This window comes from Cheilinus undulatus, linkage group 1 (assembly GCF_018320785.1).
Source record: "Cheilinus undulatus linkage group 1, ASM1832078v1, whole genome shotgun sequence".
Classification (NCBI taxonomy): Eukaryota; Metazoa; Chordata; class Actinopteri; order Labriformes; family Labridae; genus Cheilinus; species Cheilinus undulatus.
In genome coordinates this window covers 13754145-13776866 of record NC_054865.1, presented here as the reverse complement: position 1 = coordinate 13776866, position 22722 = coordinate 13754145, and the positions used below count along the sequence as shown (strand labels likewise).

Here is a 22722-nt window from a genome sequence, read left to right as displayed (position 1 = left end):
AAACCAGCTAAAAGCCTGACTGATGATGAATGATTTCTCTCACATTCTGCAACAGCCCAGTTCAGACAGCTGCACCCAGCAGTGTCTAAAATGGACTCATGTCTCAGATAGTTGGTCTGAACTGGGCTTAAAGTTGATTAAGGTGAGTGCACTGACAAAGATATGGGATAAAGGACGATGCAGCAGGAGTGCACTGCACAAATATTGCAGCTGACAGGTCATAATGATTTAAGACACAGAAATCATTGCAGGCCAATTGTTAAATAAATGTATGCTTGACTCATGTTATGAAGCTCCCTTTTACGGCATTGCAAACAAAGCTGAACTATTATTCTGTATATCTGTCATTTGCAGAAATCCTAATTCAGATTGAATAATTTCCTCCTGAGAGGATAGTTTTCAGTGGCTTCCTCTGCCTGGTCTTTACATTTCTAATCAATCACACACTGCACTTTTCTCTAAGGAGGTATTAATTTGTGATACGTGTCACAAAAGACATGCATAAACTAGGCTTATTGTCTTTTTTCCAAATCCCTACATGTGTACTCCAAATGGTTTTCATGATAATAATCTGGCATTACAAGGCTTAGCTTAAATCTTCAGTCATACATTGTAAAGGAAAGTAAACATTCAAAGAAACCCGCTGACAGACTGAAACATCTTTGGCAATAGCATGTGAATTTTTTAGGTATTAAAGTCTAAACCCTGCTCCTATTTGTTTTTTTAAGAAAAAAATCATTTATTCATCTTCCTTAGCAAAGATAAGTTCAGCTTGGATGCTGTTTCTTATTATCAGGCTGCTTTATATTCAAACCGTTTAATACAGTCGCCCTTAAAGCTTCTCAGTACGACTGAGCATCTCTAACGAAGCTCTGCTGTAAGAGAAAATCTGTCTCATCACTTTCTCACAAATTTCATCACTGAGCCAGTCTGGGCTTCAAAATGGCAGCTCTCCACAGCGTCTGCAGACCACTTTTCTAAGTACTGCTGCGACGTGGTTTTGAGTGAAGGGCGACGGTGTCATTAGATTTTCCTTTAGATCTGTTCTTCATTTCTTTGAGACCAGCTAAAAGCTAACATCTGATACACACTTAAGAATTCACCTGCAGGGCAGCATCGTGGCTGCAAAATTCATTTAAAAGAGAAAAATGTGCAAAGTTCAGCTGCCAGTGAGTCCAGCTGTTGCACCATGTTTATTTAAAATGACCTCCAGCTTTATGCGATGAATCGTCCCTGCTTTTTCTGGGTCAGAGAGTCAGTTAGCTGCATGAGTGTGACTGGAACACGCTTGACACAGAGTGTGTTACATTCACAAGCTTAGCATTCATTTGCACCTTGGAGATCCCTGCTCTATTTTTATGTTCCTGTTGAAGATGAACTCTGCAGAGACTGGAGGTGTCATCTGGGTAAAATCTACCGCTAAACTTAAAGGAGAAGCTCTTCTACGGGAGGGAGAAAAGGGAGTCTATTTTGAAGGAATGCAGAAGCGATTTTTAAAAGCCTCGATAGGGTAAACACTGAATAATCTGAGCTTTAATTAAAGGTGGTCTTAGGCTAGCTGACCCAAGTATGAATGTGACATTTAGGAATTTAAAAAAAAATACACGTAGCCGGGAAGATTTAATGAGGGAGAGTCTCCACTTCCTTCTCCCGGTGGGGAATGACCTTTCCGACTCCCCGGTGACAACGTTCCCTCCAGATTTATTGGGCCTCTCCCTCGGCTGTACTGGAATAAAGAGAAAGTTGCCTCACCATCCAGAGGCTGACCTTTAATTTGACACAGACTGGGACAAGCGCAGCGCACAAAGCCCGGTCGGCCAGCAGCATCAAACACAAAACTGGACCCAGCGGTGGCACAAATGACTTGAAAGCCCCAGACCTTGTAGCGGCACCTTTGTTGATGGACTTTATTTCCACCTGGTGCTTTGTGTGCAGGATAAATGTGTGTGAGATGAATGTCATCACAGAAAAAAAGGGAAGCTCTTTTTTTTTCTTGCAGACACACAGAGGGATCAAAGAGAGAGGCAGAAAAATGACAGGTCACAACCAAGCTAGCAGTCAGCTACTGTCTTCAGCTGTTATTTCAACACGTTTCACTCCCAACATGTCAAACATGGCAGCTTGGTTCATGGCCCTAAGCTTGAAAACATGACTATCTCGGTTTCCTTTGTGCTTTTAGATGTATTTGTATGTTTTATGCCTTTATTAGAGAGACAGAAGACTGGGTGGAGATACTGAGAGTGGGGGATGGAATACAGGAAAGGAGCTCAAACCCACCTACTTCAAGACTTCAAGGATGACGCTCCCTTCATACGGGGTGTACAGAATAACCACTGGACCTACAGTGCCCCCAATTTAAATGCAACACAGTATGCAATCTACATAATGAGGCTGTCAAGTACATGATAATTCAGTCAGTGGACCAAGCAGTCAAAAGAAAAGAAAAGAAATAAGGCTGAAAAACATGACTCTGTATTGTTTTGGACATGGAACAATCATTAACATGTGGTCAGTGCAGCCAGGGTTTGGTTGGGTTTAAGTAGGGGAACTGTCTTGTCCCTTAGAGAAACACAATAAACAAATCCATCTATGTCAACAATTGTTCCTGCTTCACTCCATTAAAAAAAAAAAAAAAACAACTAAATTACTCTGTCTCTGGGAATGGAAACTGAATTAATTGAATTAATGTTGCTAGATAATATCATTTTAACACAGTGGACTAAAAATGTGTTGTGGAATACAATTACGAATTTAAACGTACTGGGCCAAAAAAGGCGAAAAAAAAAAAAAAAAAACACTTTTATCCAGAAAGATTTATATCTGAAATGTAATCAGTTTAACTTTTATTTAAATTTCATAATTGTACAATTAATATAAAAACAAGACGTATCTGAGAAAATGACCCCCCTAGAACAAGTCTTTTTCAGTCTGTGTTGGCCTATAAAGGGTTAATGAACAAGAGCAGCAGTTTATCCTATCAGATTTTCCATTTCTGCTGTTGCTGGGCAGGATAATTCTATAAAACTAATGCTGCACTACTAATACTGTTCTTTTGAACTGGCTAGCTCACTTTATCACTGACAGCTGACAGCCATTTATTTAAGTGTGGATTTACTGATGTCCAGGTATTTCAGATGAAGGGTTTTTCTCAGAATCTTCATGAAATGTCTGTGGTATAATGTGTTTAAAATATATCTCATATTCATTATTGCATAAATTCACACATCTATAGAAATAGATACTGTAGGCCTGTCTGTGTTATAAATTGATGTGTCCTAACTTCTACATTTATGTTATCATTTAACTTAGTTTTCAAAAGGAATTGATCTTTTGTCTGTCTGTATTGTTTGATTTGTATGAAATAACAAAAACTAAAATAATGAAAAAAAAAAGTTAGATCTAACTGAAAATGGAAGTAGAATGGCTCTAAAAGTCTACATACCCCTGATAAAATACCACAGTAAATTTGTTAAAGATACATGTTTCTCCCCACAATAATGTTCTCTTCTTTCACACACAAACTCTCATCCTGAACATTCATACCACTCAAATTAGGCTGGTTTGACTTACTGCAAGCAAGAGTGACTGACAAGTGCCCACTGGACCAGGAAACCCTCCTCCATCATGTTCGGTATATTTTACTTTAGGGTCATTGTCGCTGAAAGGTCAAGGCTGGCCCTTCAACTTCAGTGTTCTTGAGGATACCTGAAGGTTTTCACCAAAACTGGCTGGTATTAGTAGCTTAATAATTCTAGTCCAACTTAAACTGGACTTGCATGTTAACAGGTTAATACAGCTGAATTCGTAGTAAATTGAACTTCTTAAAGTTTGATCAACACACTTATACAGTGTGGTTGGAGGTTGATTTTGCATGTGAACACCTCTGGTGCACCTGTCTAGACTTGTTGTTCTGTGCATACCTCACAGTCTCCACACTGAGCATTGACCGGGGAGCTGAACAACATGTCATTGTCTGCCTTCAGATAATTACTGTACAACAGCTCTAATAGTTTTCTTCATTTTTACTTTCAGAGTTTATGATACTTATGCAACAATAGTTTTTCTGCAAATGAAGAAATAAATTCCCCAAGAGTGAAAAGAAGTGGAGAAAGTCCAACTCGGCATCTCTTTTTGGCAGAAAAATACAGAGAAGAGACACAATCATCCGTCAATCATCAGTGAATTACAGCTGTCAAAGAATGTCATGGTGAGCTGCTGAAAAGCTTCAAAAATGCTGATTGCACGATAAAAAAAATCATCATGACCACTTGAAAAGCCTGACAGACAGTGTTTGAGTTAGTCACTTATAGACCGGCAACGTGACTTACTGCTAGTGTCTGACTTTTATGGGAGAAAAGCCTCAAAGATGAGGAGAGCCTTATCTTGGACCGACAGTAAGGAACAGAAAAACTCGCCCTGTGTTTTATCTCCTTAAATTATAGTTTCAAAAACAGGTGTAAAAGACGATGTTCGTGTCTGTTTAAGCCAAAAACATTCCCTTTAAAGTTCAAGCAACGACTACTGATCAGATTGGCTAATATCACCATAGAGAATACTGGAGGAAAATACATTTGCCCTTCCAACGCTCATATTAAAGTGGTGCATTTTAAACTACTGGAGCATAATCCTGCTCTGTGTGACCATTTTTCCAAAGGCATGCCTCCCCTGCCTGTCTGACCAAACACAACAAGGTCATATCATCTCCTCTCAGACGCCCCTAACTGTGCAAGTGTTTGTTAGCGAGGCTGAGGCTGGCTGAAATGTGCAATAAACAATAACAGTTTAATAATTATGCTAAGTGAGTTCAGTCTTATTATCATGCTGAGATAACACAATTAATTCCTGGAAAATAAATCTCCATAGCAACAAAACACAAGACCATGTCCCTGTATGGGGATAAGTGAGATGGTTAAAATGCAGGAGGGAAGACGTGGAGCTCAAAAACCTTCAGCAGCTCCAGACGTGTGAGATTACAGCTGTTGTTTTAACATTTAAAGGCTGGACTGGATATGAATTATAGAATGGTACATCACAAAAACGTTCAGTCACCATAAATATAACAGGCCAGCAATGCTTGCTCTGCTGGCCTAGACACTGTCAGATTCATAAGCATGGTTTATATTGTGAAACATTTCTGCATCCTACTGTAGAATACAGTGTTCCTCCGTTGTGCAGTTTCCAGTGCAGCTTTTTTTAATCACAGCTTTTATCCAATCAGATCTAACCTGTGTTGTCTCCAGGTAGAAAAATCTGCCTCAAGGCCTTCGAAATTCTAACTGAATCCCTCTTCTGTTTAAATAAAGGAGGATGATATTATTGATTGTCATAGTTTTTGACCAATTCCATTTTGAGCTTGAAGTAATAGGTGGGTTATTTGACATGGCAGGGCCTTTAAGCAGACCTCACTGTACCTAGAATAAAAGTCCCCCATAAGGAGGGATAAAGGCGAGAGCTTTCTGGGGCCCAGCCAGATCGGGGCCTGATGGATATCAGCCCAATGTGAATAGGCCCATTAAACTAAACAATTTGGGAAGTCAAGTCAGACTTCTAAGCAATAATGTGCAAAAAATGTCAGAATGCCAAAAAGAAAAAAGAAAAAAAAGAGGAAGAAACTGAGTCAGCTTCAAAGGAAAAATATAGAATAACTGTAACAAAAAGGCACAGAATGGGGTAACGACGCAAAAATTGACAAAAAATTGCAAAAATTGACTTACAAATAGGGTTATAAGTGGGAAAATGGGCTGAGGTAGCAAAAATGGGCAGAAAGGTGGTGGAATGGGAATTACAAGTGGCCAAAATGGGTTTCATTGGCAGACATGGAATTACAAGTGGCCAAAATGGGCTCAAGTTGGCAAAATGGGATTTAATAGTGGCAATAATGGGTTAAAAGTTATAGAAGTGTTATCAAAGGTGCACAAAGGGTGGAAAGAAAGAGGTACAGTGTGTAAGGAGAAGGTGGTTACATAGGATTTCATATGGGCCAATAATGGGTTGAAAGTAGCAAAACATAATTTAATGTGGAAAAAATGATGGAAAAAGTGATAAAAAGGGGCAGAAATGGGTTTAAGGTAGCAAACGTGAGCAGAAAAGTAGAAAAATGGTTTAAAAAGGGTCAAAATGGACAGAAAAGGTGGTCGAAATAGAAGTTGCAAAATTGGGGTTAAAGTGGCAGTCATGGGTTTAAAGTAGCTAAATGGGTTCAAAGTGGTAAAAAATGGTGGATATGTGGTGAAATGGGATTTTAATAGTTGCAATAATAGCTTTAAAGTAATAAAAGTGTGATCAAAGTGGCAAATGAATGGGGAAAAAGGTATGAATGGGAATTAACGTGGGTAAAACTGATGAAAAAGTTAGAAAAAAATTATGAAAAGAAGTTGTGGCAAAATGGGTTTAAAATGGCAAAATTTAGTGAAAAGGTGTCGATGGATTGTAAGTGGGAAAAATGGACAGGAAAAAGTTGTTCGAAAGGGTTTTAGGGAGGCACAAATAATTCATTTCAACATAAGAACCCAATAACTCAATAATAGTTGGAGGCATGCTTCTCCAGAAACATTTTGTCACAAGCACTGTTGTCAAGCAATTTCAGTACAGATCTAGATGTCAAAGGGCAAACAAATCTGTAAACTGTACTGACAAAAATGATACAGTTAAACCTAAAAAAAAAAAACTTTAGAGCCAATATCAGTTGTATCTAGTGTCTCCATCAGTCTAATATCATAAAATGACATGTTAAAGATAAATAAATTTGCCTGCCAAAAGAGGAAGAAACTATCTACTTTTTGAAGTTACAGTTGGTGTAGGACTTTACTGTTAAAGTTTAACAGCTTTCAGCTTGCAGGACTGTCAGCTGCTTGTATGCAAACCTGAGGGAGCACTGATCAGTTCTGTTAGACGGAGCATTCATTAGGGACACAATGTTATGATTAGCGTTATAACAATAATGTTAGTGGTAGAATCTGTCTCAGGACTGGGGAAGAAAAAGAGGCACTGAGGAAAACAGAGAGACATGAGATGATAGGCTGGGGCTGTGATGACCAAATATCACATGGGGACATGAAAAAGGGTACATGCTACAGTCAAAGCTTCACTCAGAGCTTCCTTCTGGCTACTTGCTCTATTATTTTGGTTTTAGTTGTGAGTTTCTGTGTTGGTCTCTGTGTCGGGGAGTGAAGCTCCTGGAGACAGCTCAGCGTTTGGGAATTGTGCAAAAAAAAAAAGAAAAAAAAAAAAAAACAGACATGGAATGAGAAAGATACCGTACCATACCGTACCATACCATCTTGTATTGTTTCCATTTGAATCTAAGTCTCTCATTAAGAAACCATAATAAACCCTGTGGTTATAGCAGCAAAATGATCTAGTACACTCCTGTAGGAGGTAAGATGCTACAGATGGTATTAAGGAAGTAAATTCCTCTCTGACTGACAGCTACAGTTGAGTTCAGGTGACCAAACATCCATGAATGCTCTGACATAGACACTTTTCACTTCACTGTATCAGTGTTAACATAACACTGTTCTTCTTTATTATCTCAGTGACAATAAAACTCAGTTAAAGTCTATTTTAATGATCACAACGGCCGACTAAAGAAACCACAGGTTTAGGAAGAGAGAGAAAAAGTCTACTTTAATCAAAGTTGGTGGCTTTCTGCAAAGGTTGTTCAAATATTAGCAACGCTTCTTTAATGTCCCTTTATGGTACTTTAGAGGTTCGGGGCTGCTTCTCTTTCTCTAAGACACAGTTATGGCTGAGATGGGATCTACTGCAGAAGCACTGGAGCTGCTCAGACAAACACAGATATCACAACAAGGTGTAATTTTAGCAACGTGACTTAGTTCCAACTTCGGGGAATTATTTGCATACACTGGTTAAATTAGGAAAGACATTTCTCTCCCCTAGTTTGATTGATGATTTAGGATGATTTCTGCTCCTACAGCCAAATTCTTCTGTGTTATCTTGTTTAAACTCAGTATGAACTCCTTTCTTACTAAAGGAGAACAGTGCAGTCAGTTCCATTTCCATATTTACCCTGAAAACAATTAAAGAGATTTAATCCATCCATCCATCTATGAGTTGCTGGGGCTGGAGCCAATCCCACCTTTCATTGGGCAAGAGGTGGGGAACACCCTGGACCAATCACCAGCCAATTGCAGGGCTTATATACAGAGACAAATAAAAACAGGCACACTCACACAGCATGTCTTTGGTGGAGAGAACCCACACATGCACAGGAAGCACATGCTAACTCCACAAATTAAGGCCCTGACCGGGGAGTGGACCAGGAGCCTTCTTACTGTGAAGCAACAGTGCTAGCCCCTGCACTGCTGTGCAGTTTTTTGTTATCTTTGTATTCTTGACTCATCCACTAAGATGATGTTTCATTTTCCTTTTATAGCCAAGGAACTGTTTCATCCTCTCCCATTTACTTCTGTGACATCAATGAGGGACAGGTGTCTAGGGACTTTATTTTCTTTTCTAAAGGTTAGAATTGATCAAAATGCTAATTCTATTAGCCCCTTAATGGCAGTTTCCACCACATGTATGTGTTATATGTTAGTATCAAGCTAATAAACTTAGAAAAATCCAATCCCCAACTGTAAGATTTGCATTCCTTATGAATATTTTATATCAAAAGATTACGTTACTAATGCTCACACCTAATCATAGGTCTGAACATTGCTCTGCCTACTGAATTATTAAATTCAGATATGCTACTCGATATACAGCTATTAAGAGCCAAACCAGACCCTCTGTATAACTCATGTCTTACAAAGGGTATTCACTTTACATTTACATTTAAACAGGATACAAAATACCTTTCAATTTTATGAAAGAAGGATCTTTTTCTTCAGAAAAAATCAACATCAACAGTCATGTGCATATGTTTTAGGCATGTAAGGCACTAAGGATTCACCACAGGGCCTGATGTGCCACAACCAGTTCCTCGTGGGGGTGGGGGGGGGGTTGACAGCCCTGGTGATATGCCTGGAGACCACCAGTGTTTTTTGGGATATCCGTAGGATGACCAGTTGCTTGTGGCAACCCTACCGCCTGACCGGACAGTACTGGAGTTGTGTTTACTCACACCCTCCTCCACCCTTGTTGTGTGGACTTGGTTATTTTTTTTAACACATTATTTTCCCATGCCCCTGGTAATATGCAAGGACATCCCGAGGATGACCAGGTTTGTGTCAATCTTCCTTCCCACCTAACAGTGGTCTAAGGCAGCTTACTTGCCACATCTGCGTCTTACTTCAGCTTCAAATTTTGGCCCAAACATGTTAAAAAGTTCTGCAGGGTATTGCACATCTGTCCCCTACAACAAAAAAATATTTTTCAGGTGAAAAGGACACTGTATTGACTAAAATATAAATAAGTGCTGTCAGTTGGTTAAACAAATTAAACTTATTATTAAGAGGCTTTATTATTGATTAATTGCAATAAACGGTGCAGATAATGCTAACCTCAGAAAGATTGCATTACAGATAGATAATAATAAGGAATAGTCATAACATGACTTCATATAAACCTTTGAAACAGCATCATTTATATTACACAGAAAAGATTGATGTTTGGACATCTTGGTTGATGTAGACAGGCACAGGTGGAGGTGAGACTGTAGACTGACTGATTACCTAACAATCAATGTTTCTTATAAGTAGGCATAGTACTGTTTTTAATGGATTTTAATTATTGTAGTGCTCATGTCAGCTGCCCCAGAGACTATGGTTGAAAATTAGCCAACTTGGCTGAACCGGCATATTTTACAGTAATGTTCATTAATGTGCATTGTCTCTGTATTTTAAACCAATAGATAAATAAATAAATCAATGTTAGGCTGTAAGAGGAAGACCACTGGTGGTTCTCAGGTCACTGAGATATCCAAAGCACAACTGAGGCCCTGTGACAACCATATTATCCACCAAGACAGTACTTTAGGCCACGGGTTTGATCCCCAAAATAAAGTTGCCAGAGATCGTGAAACCCTGCTGTAGATGAGGGTGGTTGACACATAGTTTAAGACGAGAATAGTCATGTACAGCCTTACATTTCAAGGATTTTTAGACATTTAAAAAAGTGTTTCAAACATTAGCGTAAATCTCACCAAATGGCTGCATTTTTATTTACGTTTAACTCATTTTATGCATGCATTTGATAAAGAATGAGTTAAAAATACAATTTGGAATAATGTAAAAACATTCTTTGGGTTTTGGAAGGCATCTGGCAAGGCCCTCTTAGTGTCTCACGTCCCTAAAGGGGTCCCAGCCCCTAGATTGAGAACCACTGCCACAGGCCATGCTTCTCACAACATCCTACCCTCACTTCACACTAAATGGACTTTTTCAACAGATTATTTTCCTATGTTACTGGTAATATGCAAGGACATCCAGAGCATGATAGTGGTCGTGTCAGTCCTCCTTCCTGCCTGATGGTACTCTTACTCCCCACATGTATGCTCTACTTCAGCCTCATATTTTGTTCTGTTTATTTTCATGCTATATTGCCTAGGATTTATTCTCAATACAAGCAATTAAGGCCTTAATTCATTAGTATTTTACACAAAGAGAAAACCCTTTATAATAACTATTTAGCATTAGAAAGCATTACTAAACAGTTGACTCATCATCTAAAAAGCATTATTTACTAATTCATGTCATTCATAATTAAGTTAGCACAGACCAGCATTAATGAATAATTACCTTTTCATTCATACAGCATTATAAATAATTCACGTCATATTTATTAACACAGATATAAAAGCTTTTTGGACTCTACTGTGGATCAATAGTGGATGTAGGTCATCTCTCATTCAGATGGTTGAGTGTTCAGTCCCAGGCTACTGCAATCACATGTTGATGTGTCCTTGGGCAAGACTCTGAACCCAAATTGTTTTGTATGTGACGCCTTTTTTATACTTGCCTTTCTCGTGTTAGCCATACATACAGCACAAATTCCTCCGCTGCATGCCTTATGTTAAACAGAGAAGACCTTTAACTTGAGAAATGTCACCACGATGTAGGTCAGAGTTAACGTGACAAGAGGCGCCACTTCTTCCAACTACTTTATGCACGCATGCAGAACATGACAGAAAAGCATACTAACAGTCATGTTTTTGAATTAAGGTCTATGTTGATATTTCTGACAAGAAATTAGACAAAGATTTAGATTTTTGCAATGCTGATCTGCAGCAATTCCCATCCAAGTCATGACCCATGATATGGTTGTAAGTGTGTTGTGACCTCTGACTCTAACCGCTTCTGTCTGTGGTAAATGTAGTCTTCGTTCTCAGCTTGTTACATAAATTAAAAATCAGTCAACCCTGCAGCATCAGCGTAGGTGTTTAAAGGTAAATAGAACACTTTGTTGGTTTCTTGTTTGTGTCTTGAAAGCACATTAATTCTAAGAGTTGATCAAATATTTGTGCTGAGTGTATGTCACACAGATTTAATGTTGGAGAGTTAATCCCATTCTGAAGCTTTGTAATGCCTCACACAGTTTATATTTACCCTCACGTCACTCTGCCCGTACTCTTGTCTGAGTTCTCTTAGCAGAAAATTAAATGCCCTGTGTTTCTCTCATCAGTACGTCAGGTAGTGAGCATCCCACTTATCACTACCAAGCTCTCTCTGAGGCTGTGGTTCACTCTAATTAGCTTGATTTTAGACTCAAATGACATCAAGTTTGCCCAAAGAGGTCACCTGGTAATGACGGTAGTAATATTTTGACAAGAGCAGCTATGAGAAGAAAGAGAAAAGACATTAAATATAGCTGAGCTCACATCTAATGAACCATGTTTAAATTAGAATATGCAGCCTGACAGCGTTTATAAGCTGGAGTGTACTTTTGCTTGTATGCTGACCTTCCTGTGATGGAACAGCAATGCTTCTTTCATATGGTGTCCCAAAGTGATGGATCTGAAAGCTTTTATTGGTTTACGTTATTGTGACAATATTATTGAGCCCGAGCACTTCCTTGTGTCTGAAATACTGGAGGTCAGGATCAATAATTGACAGAGTAAATGGTACAGATCAATTGTAATCGACTTTTACTAAGCACCACCCTGCCCCCTTACTTACTGGTAGGATGTCAAGCCTCACATCTGTACACAACTGTGCTGCATGCAACATGAGTGTTTGTCACATTTGACAAAATAAACATCAGTTTATAGGGTTTTCAAACCATCATAGAGCATTTTTTCTCACAAGAAACAAAGCTAAAATAAGGGTCATTGCTCCTGTAATGAATCAATCTCAGACGGCCTTTGTTGCACCAAGCTGTCTTACTAACAAATTACCCTGAGACCTTAACAGCGGCTCGAACTGGTGGGTCGGCACCTAAAAGTGGATTGTCGAGCTGGTTTCCTGAATATCTGCCCAGAAGGAAGAAAGTGGAAAAAATTCCACACTCTAGAGAAGCCCCAAGTGGACATTTGTGGTCCTCTGTTTCTCATAATAACCCTGGGGGCGAGGGGTTAATAATTTGGAGGTCCCAGACAGAGACCAATATTAGGCCCTCATTTTTAGCTTTAAAAGTAATCAAAGCAAGCAAGTAACCAAATCTGAAAAAATACCCAATAGTGCTGATCACCTCTCAGAAGAGCATCATAACTCAAATTATGTCTTTAGGCAAGATTTAGTTTATAAAAACCTAAATATACAGGCTCAGTTCAGTGCAATGTGTATTCTTAAGCTGCAAATCAAAGCTTATTATTTCATTCATGCAATTAACCCCTCACAAAAATGCACCAAACCACTGTTTCAACACATCTATCTGGATCTATCTGTAGTTGTTTTGACATGAGAGTTTTGGGGCTTTCTGCAGGTCTGGGACCTTGCTGTTGGTGCCAAGAATCATCTCTAGGTACTTTTTGGATAAACAAAATCATTGATGAGGTTTTAAATTCACACTTGTCCCACTTATTGAAAAGTCCAGAAATATACCACAATCCTAAACCTTAAGTCCCTTGGAGCATGAGGCTCCAGGTAGACGCCCATTGTGACAAAGTAAATGATGGATGTTTTCTGAAGACGTGGACTAATTAACCTCATTATCTTGGGATAGCAAAGCTGCTTTTCCCATGATGATGTGCTCATTTCTGGAAATTTCTAGAACTGGTTTGTGCCATTTTGAGTGTTGGGTGTTAACCAATTTTTGTAACTTTTCCCACGATTTTTGACAATTTTAACACATTTTTGCCACTTAAAACCCATTTTAATCCATGTTGAACCCTTCGCACAACTTTTTTCTACCTGTTTTTGCCACTTCTAAACCAATTCTTCTGTCTCTGTAGACCCATTTATGTCTCTATTAACCACATTTTTTTTTACCACATTTTACACCCATTTTTGCCCATTTTGACCACATTTCAAAATTTGACAGGCCCATTTTTGCCTGTTTAACCAATTTATGCCAATTTTTCTGCCTCCTACTTTTGCCAATTTAAAGCCATTTAAGCCACTTTTTAATCCCAATTTACCAGTATCTATGCAGTTTTTGCCACTTTTTGATTATTTAATGCCACTTCTAACCCATTTCTGCTACTTTAAAATCCAATTTCAGCATATTTCCACCATTTTTTTTCTTCTGTTATTAACCTATATAGCCGTTTTAACCCATTTCAATTCTAAACAAAAGGGATTAATTTTTTAGACGGCTATTCACCACAAATGAATTCAAAAAGATTGTTATTTATTGATAAGAGTGGTTATATTCAGGTTAAAAATAAGATATGGACACCACAGCTTAACTTTACAGTACACCATGATTTTTCTGACCCCCCTTTTATGGATGGTCTTGTCTGCACATGACTATTCTTGATTGTGCATGGCTGTGTTCAACCTCATTCAGGTACAGTGGCGGTCTCCGGTTTCTGGCACCTATATTTGTGGGGTCACAGGCTGAAAAGGTTGAAAACCCCTGGTTTAGAGGAGTCTCACATTTTAAGCTGCATGAAAGAGAGTTTTAAAGAAGATGTTGGGAACCCCACCTTTAGGGTCTTTTAGTATGCCCATAATGAAAGAGATATTGTGCACAGCATACATGCTAAAGATGCATGTCCCATTGAAAGTTCTAACGTGCTAAAACATGGAGGTACATTAATGGCATTATTCTTGTCCTAAAGCGCAACAAAAATCCCACAGGAAAATAGGACATTAATTTATTGAAGAAAAACTGTTCTAGCTTTGCTTTGGCAAGATAGAATTACATTTATTTTCCTTTCCAAAACACTTTGTTTTGTAGCTATAAGGCAAAAAAGCTGCACATAAGTAATATCTTTTCTGCACCTTATGGTAAAACTGATCTGATTTTGGGTTCATAGTTTCTGTGACCCCTCAAACAGCTGTCAGGACCATGGACTGTGTGATTGATGCAGTCTCAGTACTGTCATCCACTGGTAGATGTAATAAACCCCACTGAGGCCAGTCACTGTGTTAGAAATGCTGTCTCAAACTAATGTTTGGTTGAGAAACAGACGTAAAGGTAGAGCTGAGGTAGGCTGTAATACTCCTGGCTAACAGTAATGCTACTAATAATGCATTTTAACCTCAATATCATATAGCAGGTGTGTTATATAATTTAAAAAAGAGGAAATCTGAGGAGCTGTTGCTTGGTGAGGACCAGCTATACAGTGAGTAAATACAACAGTGTGGATCTGATGAAGATGCAGCCCCTAAAAAAACTGCATTAAACATCACAGACCTTTGAAGTAACACTGGCTACCTCAGTAGTAGGAAAGTTAGCAGACATGCTGACCGTTGTAGTTTTCATAACAGAAATATATGCACTGTGTAGGCTATTCATGTCTGTACACTTGACGACTCCATCTGATCTCTTTACACAGCAAGGGTAAACACATTCATACACAACACGCAGAGAAACACATCTCCTGCAACGCCTGGTAATGATCCCTCCACAAAGATAAGACTACCACAGTTTAGAGTCAAAGCATAGCACAAGCTTAACATACAAAAAAGACGTCTATTTATACGCCGGGTGGATGAATCTTAATTGAAAAGCGGGTGTAACCAGGGTTAATCACAGTCATAAGGTTTACAGCATGTAGGATCAAGGATAACTTTAATGTGTCTGCTTTAGCCTGGATGTGTGACAAAGAGAGGAGCTTTAGTCCTCCTCACAAAGGAGCCAGCGTCTGAGCGTCTGATGGCCCACACTTTAAACGGACCTGTCTGACACTGACATCAATGAGGTCGCTCTTCTGAGGCTGAGCTTAGGCAGAATAATTAATCTTCTTTGACATCATCATCCTCAGTGTCACCTAGCAACCGACCATCTCCATTAAGAAGGCCACAACGAGAAGGCCTGATAGGACAGTAAGAGGCGGGGCCTGTGGTGATTATAAATTAAATACCTACATGTTGGAGAGGGGAAATTAAGTGATCTACCCGCTCTCACTTCATCTATCTTTTGATCTAATTAAAGGACGTGATTCATCACATATAGGCTACATCTAAAGAGAGTATAAATGTAGCATGAAGCACAGAAATGTACTGCAAAAACTCACATCAGAGCAAAAAGTAATTTTAATGTCAAAATATTTCATTTCATTTTAAAGCCTGACCAGTCCAGGTAATCAAGTTTCAAGATGTGAGAAAATAGGGCCTGTAAAAACATATATCTGTGGGGTAAGCAGATTTTACTCCCTGAAATAAAACGTTAAAATGTGATGTCTCACTGTAGTTATTTGAAATAGAACAATTTAGGACTTAAGTTTTTGCTTTGTATACATTGAAATAAGCAATTTATTTAGGCCTTTAAATCAAACATGACTTAACCCTCTAAGTTCTATGCTATTTATTTTTTTAACTATTTTGTCTCACCTGAACTTATTGTCCTAAAAAGTTCTTGAAACATCAATCCTGTGGTGCATAATCAAGCTCTAAACTTGCTTTTTCAGGACACCCTGGGCTTTAAGAATGCAAGTGCTGCTGTAATGTCATTAGAATTTTAAAAATGTTAAGGGACTATTAAGACAAAACAAACCCCTAAACAAAAATTAAAACTCAAAGATAATGATTTTTTTTTTTTTTTACTAACTTGTTCTCCCATCTGTTGTGGACCAAAAAGTGAAAAACAAAAAAATATTCTCTGACAAAACAGTCTTTAAAATACATATTTGCATAAAAAAGTGCTTGCACTTTGTAATATTGGCTGATAATGGGCCATTTTTCAAAGCAGTTCCTGTCCACAGAGACACAGAGGGACGCATCTCAGGCTGTCCAGTCTGTGTTTACATTGAACTGTTTGGAAAAGCATGACATGACAATGGAACAGCCTGAAACTTATTGCCCATGTGACAACCACCTTAGGAAACAATAATGCTGAGCTAGCAGCAGAAACGATTGAAAAATAGCTTTTAAATAATGATTAAAAGACGTTCAATACGTAGTTTACAGGCATGGATTTAATCTTTACATGCTTTGGAGAGTCACCCAAGTTCCAGGTTTACTAAGTCTTTGTAGGGGCTACAAAGGCATGGATAGCATCATTAGAATGACAAAACGGGGGTCTTCCAGAGGGACAAAGAGTAAGTGGCTATGATTTATGGTTCAAAGGTTATTTGACTTTTGGTAACTTGTATCTTTTGTAAAACTTTGACTTATTATAGTCTCTGTTTGTAAACACGAAAATCACAACCCCATGTGAAGGCACCATGAGTCTATCCCTGATGTCCTGGGCCAAGCTGAGCTTTTGAAGCTGACAAAGAAAAGGGCTGTTGCAGATTTGTTGCCTACACAATGTCCAAAATCGTATTCCTCAAAGTAAGATTCAATGGGCTTGTCCATGCTGTCAACAATACAGTAAACAAAAAAAATCTTATATTTACCAACAGACATAAGGTTTATATTTAAAAAGGCAAAATAAATATGATATCCATATTTTTTTTGTCTATTTTGAATAAGTAATGATGAGTGTTTAGGTTTAAAATGAACAATGGTAATCACCACTTCATTTAAGGACTGGCTTGGATCAATTGTAGCCCCTTCATAAAGCTGGGCCCTAGATAGTTGTGCCCTTTCCCCCCTTATGTTACCTTGTGTTAAAGTAGAGAGCAGCTTGTCAAAGGTGAAGGTTGCAGTGATAAGAACGATTAATCCCCCTGGTTTGATGAGTTGGGCCCAATTCAGGGAACTAAACAAGTTGTTAAACCAGTTGTCGAATCCATAGAAGTTGATGGAAGTTGATGAGATGCAACAAGACGGTGGGTGATATCAGCCTATTGCTATTTCATGCTAATTAGGGCCTGAATATCAGAAGTGGTGCAAAGATCCAGCTGGGTTTCAAAAAGTTGTTACTTTATTAGTTGTACTCAAACTGACTAGCAGCCGTATTACTCTGTATTACTACGACTAAGGGGGAATGCCCCATTGTTTCAGAACGACTACATCAAACACTGCAGATATGAAAACACCATGGCACACTTTGTGAGATGGCACGCATTGAGGTGAGAGCCAATGCTACCACTTTTACAGAAATACGTAATGTCTGGAAACCAATGGTTTACACAAGGCAAGAGGAAAGATAACAGCACCATTACTACCAGTCTTTTCTTTGGCTTATGCAACATTTTTTCTTCTTTAGGTCTCTTGCCAGCATTTCTGTTTCTTAAAAGTCAGGTGGAAAGAAAAGGAAAAGGTTACCATCATTATGTGTTTTAGTCTTGTCTGAAAGAATTTATCTTTTGCAGTGAAAATATGGCTGAATGAGGGATTTGAATCATTTTAGTTAAATATTGAGAAGCTCAATTAGCCCTACTTATCAGCTAACTCGATACAGAGAGAGAGAAATAACACATTTTTAAAATACGGCCACACAAATCCACACCAGAGAGTGCATACTTACTAAGATGCCTAAAAGTCAGCTCAGATTGATATAATCAGAGTAGGACTTTCTTTCAAAGGATGGAGGAATGATTTACCCTTGCAACCATGATACGGGCACGCAAACTTTCACACACTTAAGGTCTGAGGTGCACAGATTCAAGGCTAACAGCTGTAATCCACAAGAGAGGAAAACGACCAAACTGCCTCTCAGCTGACAACTGGAAATTGCAAATGGCAGAGTGTTCAGGTAACAGACTGAGACTGAGTTCTTCACCGTGTTTACTCGTTGAAAATTGGGGAATAACAGGCTGTCATATGGGCTGACACATCAGCCTTTGTTAAAGAAATTACCTTGTTCTGTGCCCGACTCTGTGAAGGCTCGGCCTCCTGGACAAATTGTTCGTTGGGTGAGTTCAGACTAAATGGAAGTGCGTCTCCGTCGTGTCGCTCTGTCGCAGCACAAAAGAACCTCCGCAGATAGGAATCCAATTATCCAAGGCAAATAATGGATGTCTCATTTAAGATGTGTGGCTGTAGCGACAGTAATGGCAGTGCCACAATTTTCCCCAAGCCATTCTCTATCAGCTGCATCACCTTCTGCTCAACACTAACTCATCTGTAGCCAGATACTACAGGCTGTCAGGCATCACAGATCATAATAAATCTCATGAAGGCACGGGGAAACATGGCTGTCAAAGATAGAATATTTACTCACATGTAGCGTAGGTGTGGGTTCTGAGCAAATGCTCGAGCCTGGATCACCCTCAGGTTGCAATTCATGATAGTTCTGAAATGATAAAAAAGAGAGGAAACTGTGAAGACACCAGCTAAACAAAGATGTGTATTTTCCTCTGAGCGTGGGCGCATGCACACAGTATCACAGTTGGGATCATGTAACTGCATGAAAACCATTTTGACTTGGTTCCCCCATTTTCTCTCTTTAGTTTAACTCACATTTGATCCTACTTATACCTTTCTCTTCCTCATTCTAGCTTTTCCACTTTATACCAGTCTTTATGTTAAAAGCTTCATATGAGTACCCACAATACTTTGATGCATTTCCAGGTAGAAACTGTTTTGTCTTGAATAAAACTGCACATAAATCAGTCCAAAATACACCAAATGCTGGTCTCACGCTGGTGCATTTATAGACATCTTTTACATCTCTTCCTCCGGTCCACTGTAACAAATCTGAACGGTTTCTCTCCTGTTCCAATTACTTTAACTTCAATCTACATGCGTGCACCCTGCGGAGCTGACACTGAAATGAAAATTCACTTTGAAGCAGCATGTGATGAAAGACTTGTGAACTTGTGTGTCTTTGCTGTAAAGTGAGTGAAACCCTGTGAACAGCGTAGGCTTTCTCTCACATTTCCTCATTGTGTTAATTTGTAAGGAGTGAAAAAATCTGTGAAATTAAACCAATAATCCTCATTTAACCACAGACCCCATGGAATCCTCTAAAGGACTGCAGGAAATCCCAGCGCCCCAGTTTGGGAACCACTATTCTGGGCTACAATGGTAATGACTTCTAATCTTCTAATCACAGATGTCTCTCCCTGAAACGCCGATGACATCATCAGTGTGCACCTTATAACTCAGCTAATTGTACAAAGCTGTCGATGAAGTCTGATCTCACTTTGTGCTATTTGGATTTGCTGTTTTTCATCAAGCTAACGGTTCCCAAAGTGTGGCTCCAGGGCCTTAAATGGCCCTTAAGAGGGGGCTTCACAACTAAACAGTGTGTTCTTAAGAAAACTTAAATACAGTTTCACTGTTATATGATCCCCCAGAAATTAGCACAACAAAGTAAAAAGATGACTGCTGAGCTCTGATTATCCTCACAGCAGTAATGATGACAGTGATGAAAACAGCATGCTCTGTAAATAGCAGCTTTTTTTTTCTGTGGTGAAGTTTTAGTGGTCTGTTCAATGAAGTCTACTCACTTATTTCCCAAACAATTTTTAATGAGAGGTTTCACTTTGTGGAGTGTATAAAATATGAATGTGTAGTGCCTATAAAAAGTATTCACCCCGTTGGATGTTTTACCCTTTTATTGGTTTTATAAAACAATCATAGTTAATATAATTTGGCTTTTTTGTACATTTTTTAATATCTCTTTAATGTCAAAGTGAAACAGATTTCTACAAAGTAATGCCAATTTAATAAAAACATATGTAAAATAATTGCACAAATCTCCACCCCCTTCAAGTCAGTATTTAGTAGAGTCACTTCTAGCTGCAATCACAGCACTGAGTCTGTGTGGATAGGCCCCAGTCAGGCTTGCACATCTGGACACTGAAATTTTACCCAATTCTTCTTAGCAAAAATTGCTCAAGCTCTGTCAGCTTGCACAGGGATCAGGCGTGAACAGCCCTATTCAAGTCCAGACACAAATTCTTTATTGGATTGACATATGGACCGCTCCAGAACATTCACCTTGTTGTCTTTTAACCATTTCTGTGAACCTTTGCTGTATGCTTTGAGTTATTGTGTTCCTTAGAAATAAATCTTCTCCCAGGCTGTAGTTCTCCTGCAGACTGAATAAGATTGTCCTGCAAGCTGTAGAACAGCATCCCCACAGCATGATGCTGCCACCATCATAATAGGAATGATGTGCTTGTGGTGGTGTGCAGTGTTTGGCGTCTTGTCTGATGGCCATAAAGCACCATTTTTGGTCTCATCTGGCCAAATAACTTTTACCCACTTGACCATGGAGTCTTCCACATGCCTTTTGGTGAACTATAGTCCAGAATGAATCTGAGTTTTCTCCAACAGTGGCGTTGTCTTTGTCCGGTGAAGAACCCGGTTAACAGTTGTTGTCTGCAGAGTCTCTCCCATCTCAGCTGCTGAAGCTTGTAACCCCTTCAGAGTCATCATAGGTGTCTTGGTGGCCTAGTCTCCATCTTGCACAGTCAGAATCTTTTTTAAACACTGTACCTTTAAGCTTGAATTTTGGTGCATGCCAACTTAACCATCATAGAAAAGACGTGTCCAATTATAGCCTTTGTTTGAATGAAGTCAACAAACCCACCAAACAATGAAACTTGTGATGAATCAGCAATTAAAACAAGCGACAATTCTGTATAATGAAGGAACAAGCTTGGCACATCTCGTTCCTCTGTGCCAAGAACCTCACTTACTCTCTAAAAGAAATGGATGAATCACACTGTTGATCTTGATGTTTTGTTCCTTCATTACCTGAAAAAATGCTGCAGTTTTAACTGAAACATCTGACCTTCTGCTAGTGTAAATGCCAATAAATGCACCAACCATGTATTAATCCACATCTAAAAATAGTCCTCAACAAAGGCACATTTTACTCCTGTTTTAGAGATAACGCTAATGAAAAACTACAGTAGGTAGAGCTGTAGGGAATTTACTCAGCCTTTCCTTCATTCATATATTATAGATTTGTGACCTGCTTTTGAATATTCTCTGCAGACCAGACAGAGGCTGAGGATGTCAGGAAGTATTAAGACATGGACTAACGCATTGTTAGTTTGGATGCTTTCAGGGGATGTGTTGACAATGAGATAAATATCTGATGAAAGCAGCTGTACAGTTGAATTTTAACAGCAATAACCTCTGCATTAAAGCAGATTTGTTTTTGTTTGATTACTATTCACAGTTTGTTATCTAAAAAGGTTTGTTAGCTGTTTGCTTGTTGGTGTTTTCTCTTTCATTTATGAAGGGAAAAAAGCTATCCAAACCTACCCAGCCCTGTGTGAAAAGGAAATTACCCTTAAACCTAATAACTGGCTGTGCAAGCAAGTGTTTGTGATAACTGGCAATGAGTCTTTCTCATGGCTGTGGAGGAATTTTGGCCCACTCTTCTTTTCAGGATTGTCTAAATTAGCCACTCTGGAGATTTGTTGGGCGTTGATGGTCTGCTTTTAGGCCATACCACAGCATCTGAATAAGATTTAATTTTAGCCTTTCAGAGGTGGACTTGCTGGAGTGGTTTTGCATCATTGTCCTACTGCATAACCCAAGTGTGCTTGAGGTCACGAACTGATGGCCGGATATTCTCCTTCAGGATCTTCTGGTAGAGAGCAGAATTCATGGTTCCATCGATGAGTGGTCCAGGTCCTGAAGCAGCAGAGCAGTCCCACACCAGCGCACTGCTAACATGTTTGACTGTTGGTTCTTTGTATGAAATGCTGTTAGTTTTACTCCAGATGCAACTGGATGCATCCTATTGCACCTTCCAAAAAGTTCAACTTTTGTCTCATCAATCCACAGAATATTTTCCCAAAAGTTTTGAGGATCATGAAGATTTTTTTTTTTTTTTTTTTTTTTTTTTTTTTTGTCAAATGTAAGACAAGCCTTTGTGTTTTTTATGGTAAGCAGTGGTTTTGGAACTCCCTCATGGATGTAATTTTTTTCCAGTCTCTTTCTTATTGTTGACTCATGAACACTAGCCTTAACTGAGTCACTTGAGGCCTGCAGGTCCTTAGATGTTTTGGGTTCTTTCATGACCTCTTGGATGAGTTGCTGAAGTGATTTGCTAAGCTGGCCACTCCTGGGAAGGTTAACCACTATTACAAATTTTCCCCATTTGTGGATAATGGCTCTCATGGTGTTTTGCTGGAGTACCAAAGTGTTAGAAAAGACTTTGTAACCCTTTTAAGACTGATACATGTCAATGACTTTGAATTTATTTAATTGGTGGCATGATGTGTTGCTTTTTGAGATCTTTTAGCTTCCTTCACTTTGTCAGGGATTTCTTGATTTAGCAGGTCTGGCAGTGATCATGCCTGGGTGTGGCCAGTGAAACTGAACTCAGCCTTCCCAAATATGCAGTTAATCCCAGTTAATTCAGGATTTAGGAAGAGGGGCAATTCCTTTTTCACATAGGGCCAAGTAAGTTTGGATG

At 39.0% G+C, this 22722-nt stretch overlaps 1 protein-coding gene across 1 annotated transcript in view; it reads right to left on the bottom strand.

The window, feature by feature from the left end:
• ntrk3b (neurotrophic tyrosine kinase, receptor, type 3b) overlaps positions 1-22722 on the bottom strand; it is a 420803-nt gene that overhangs the window by 316361 nt on the left and 81720 nt on the right. The window contains exon 3 of the mRNA XM_041788625.1: positions 18559-18630. Coding sequence (XP_041644559.1) covers positions 18559-18630 — 72 coding nt within the window. The remainder of the gene's footprint in view (positions 1-18558; positions 18631-22722) is intronic.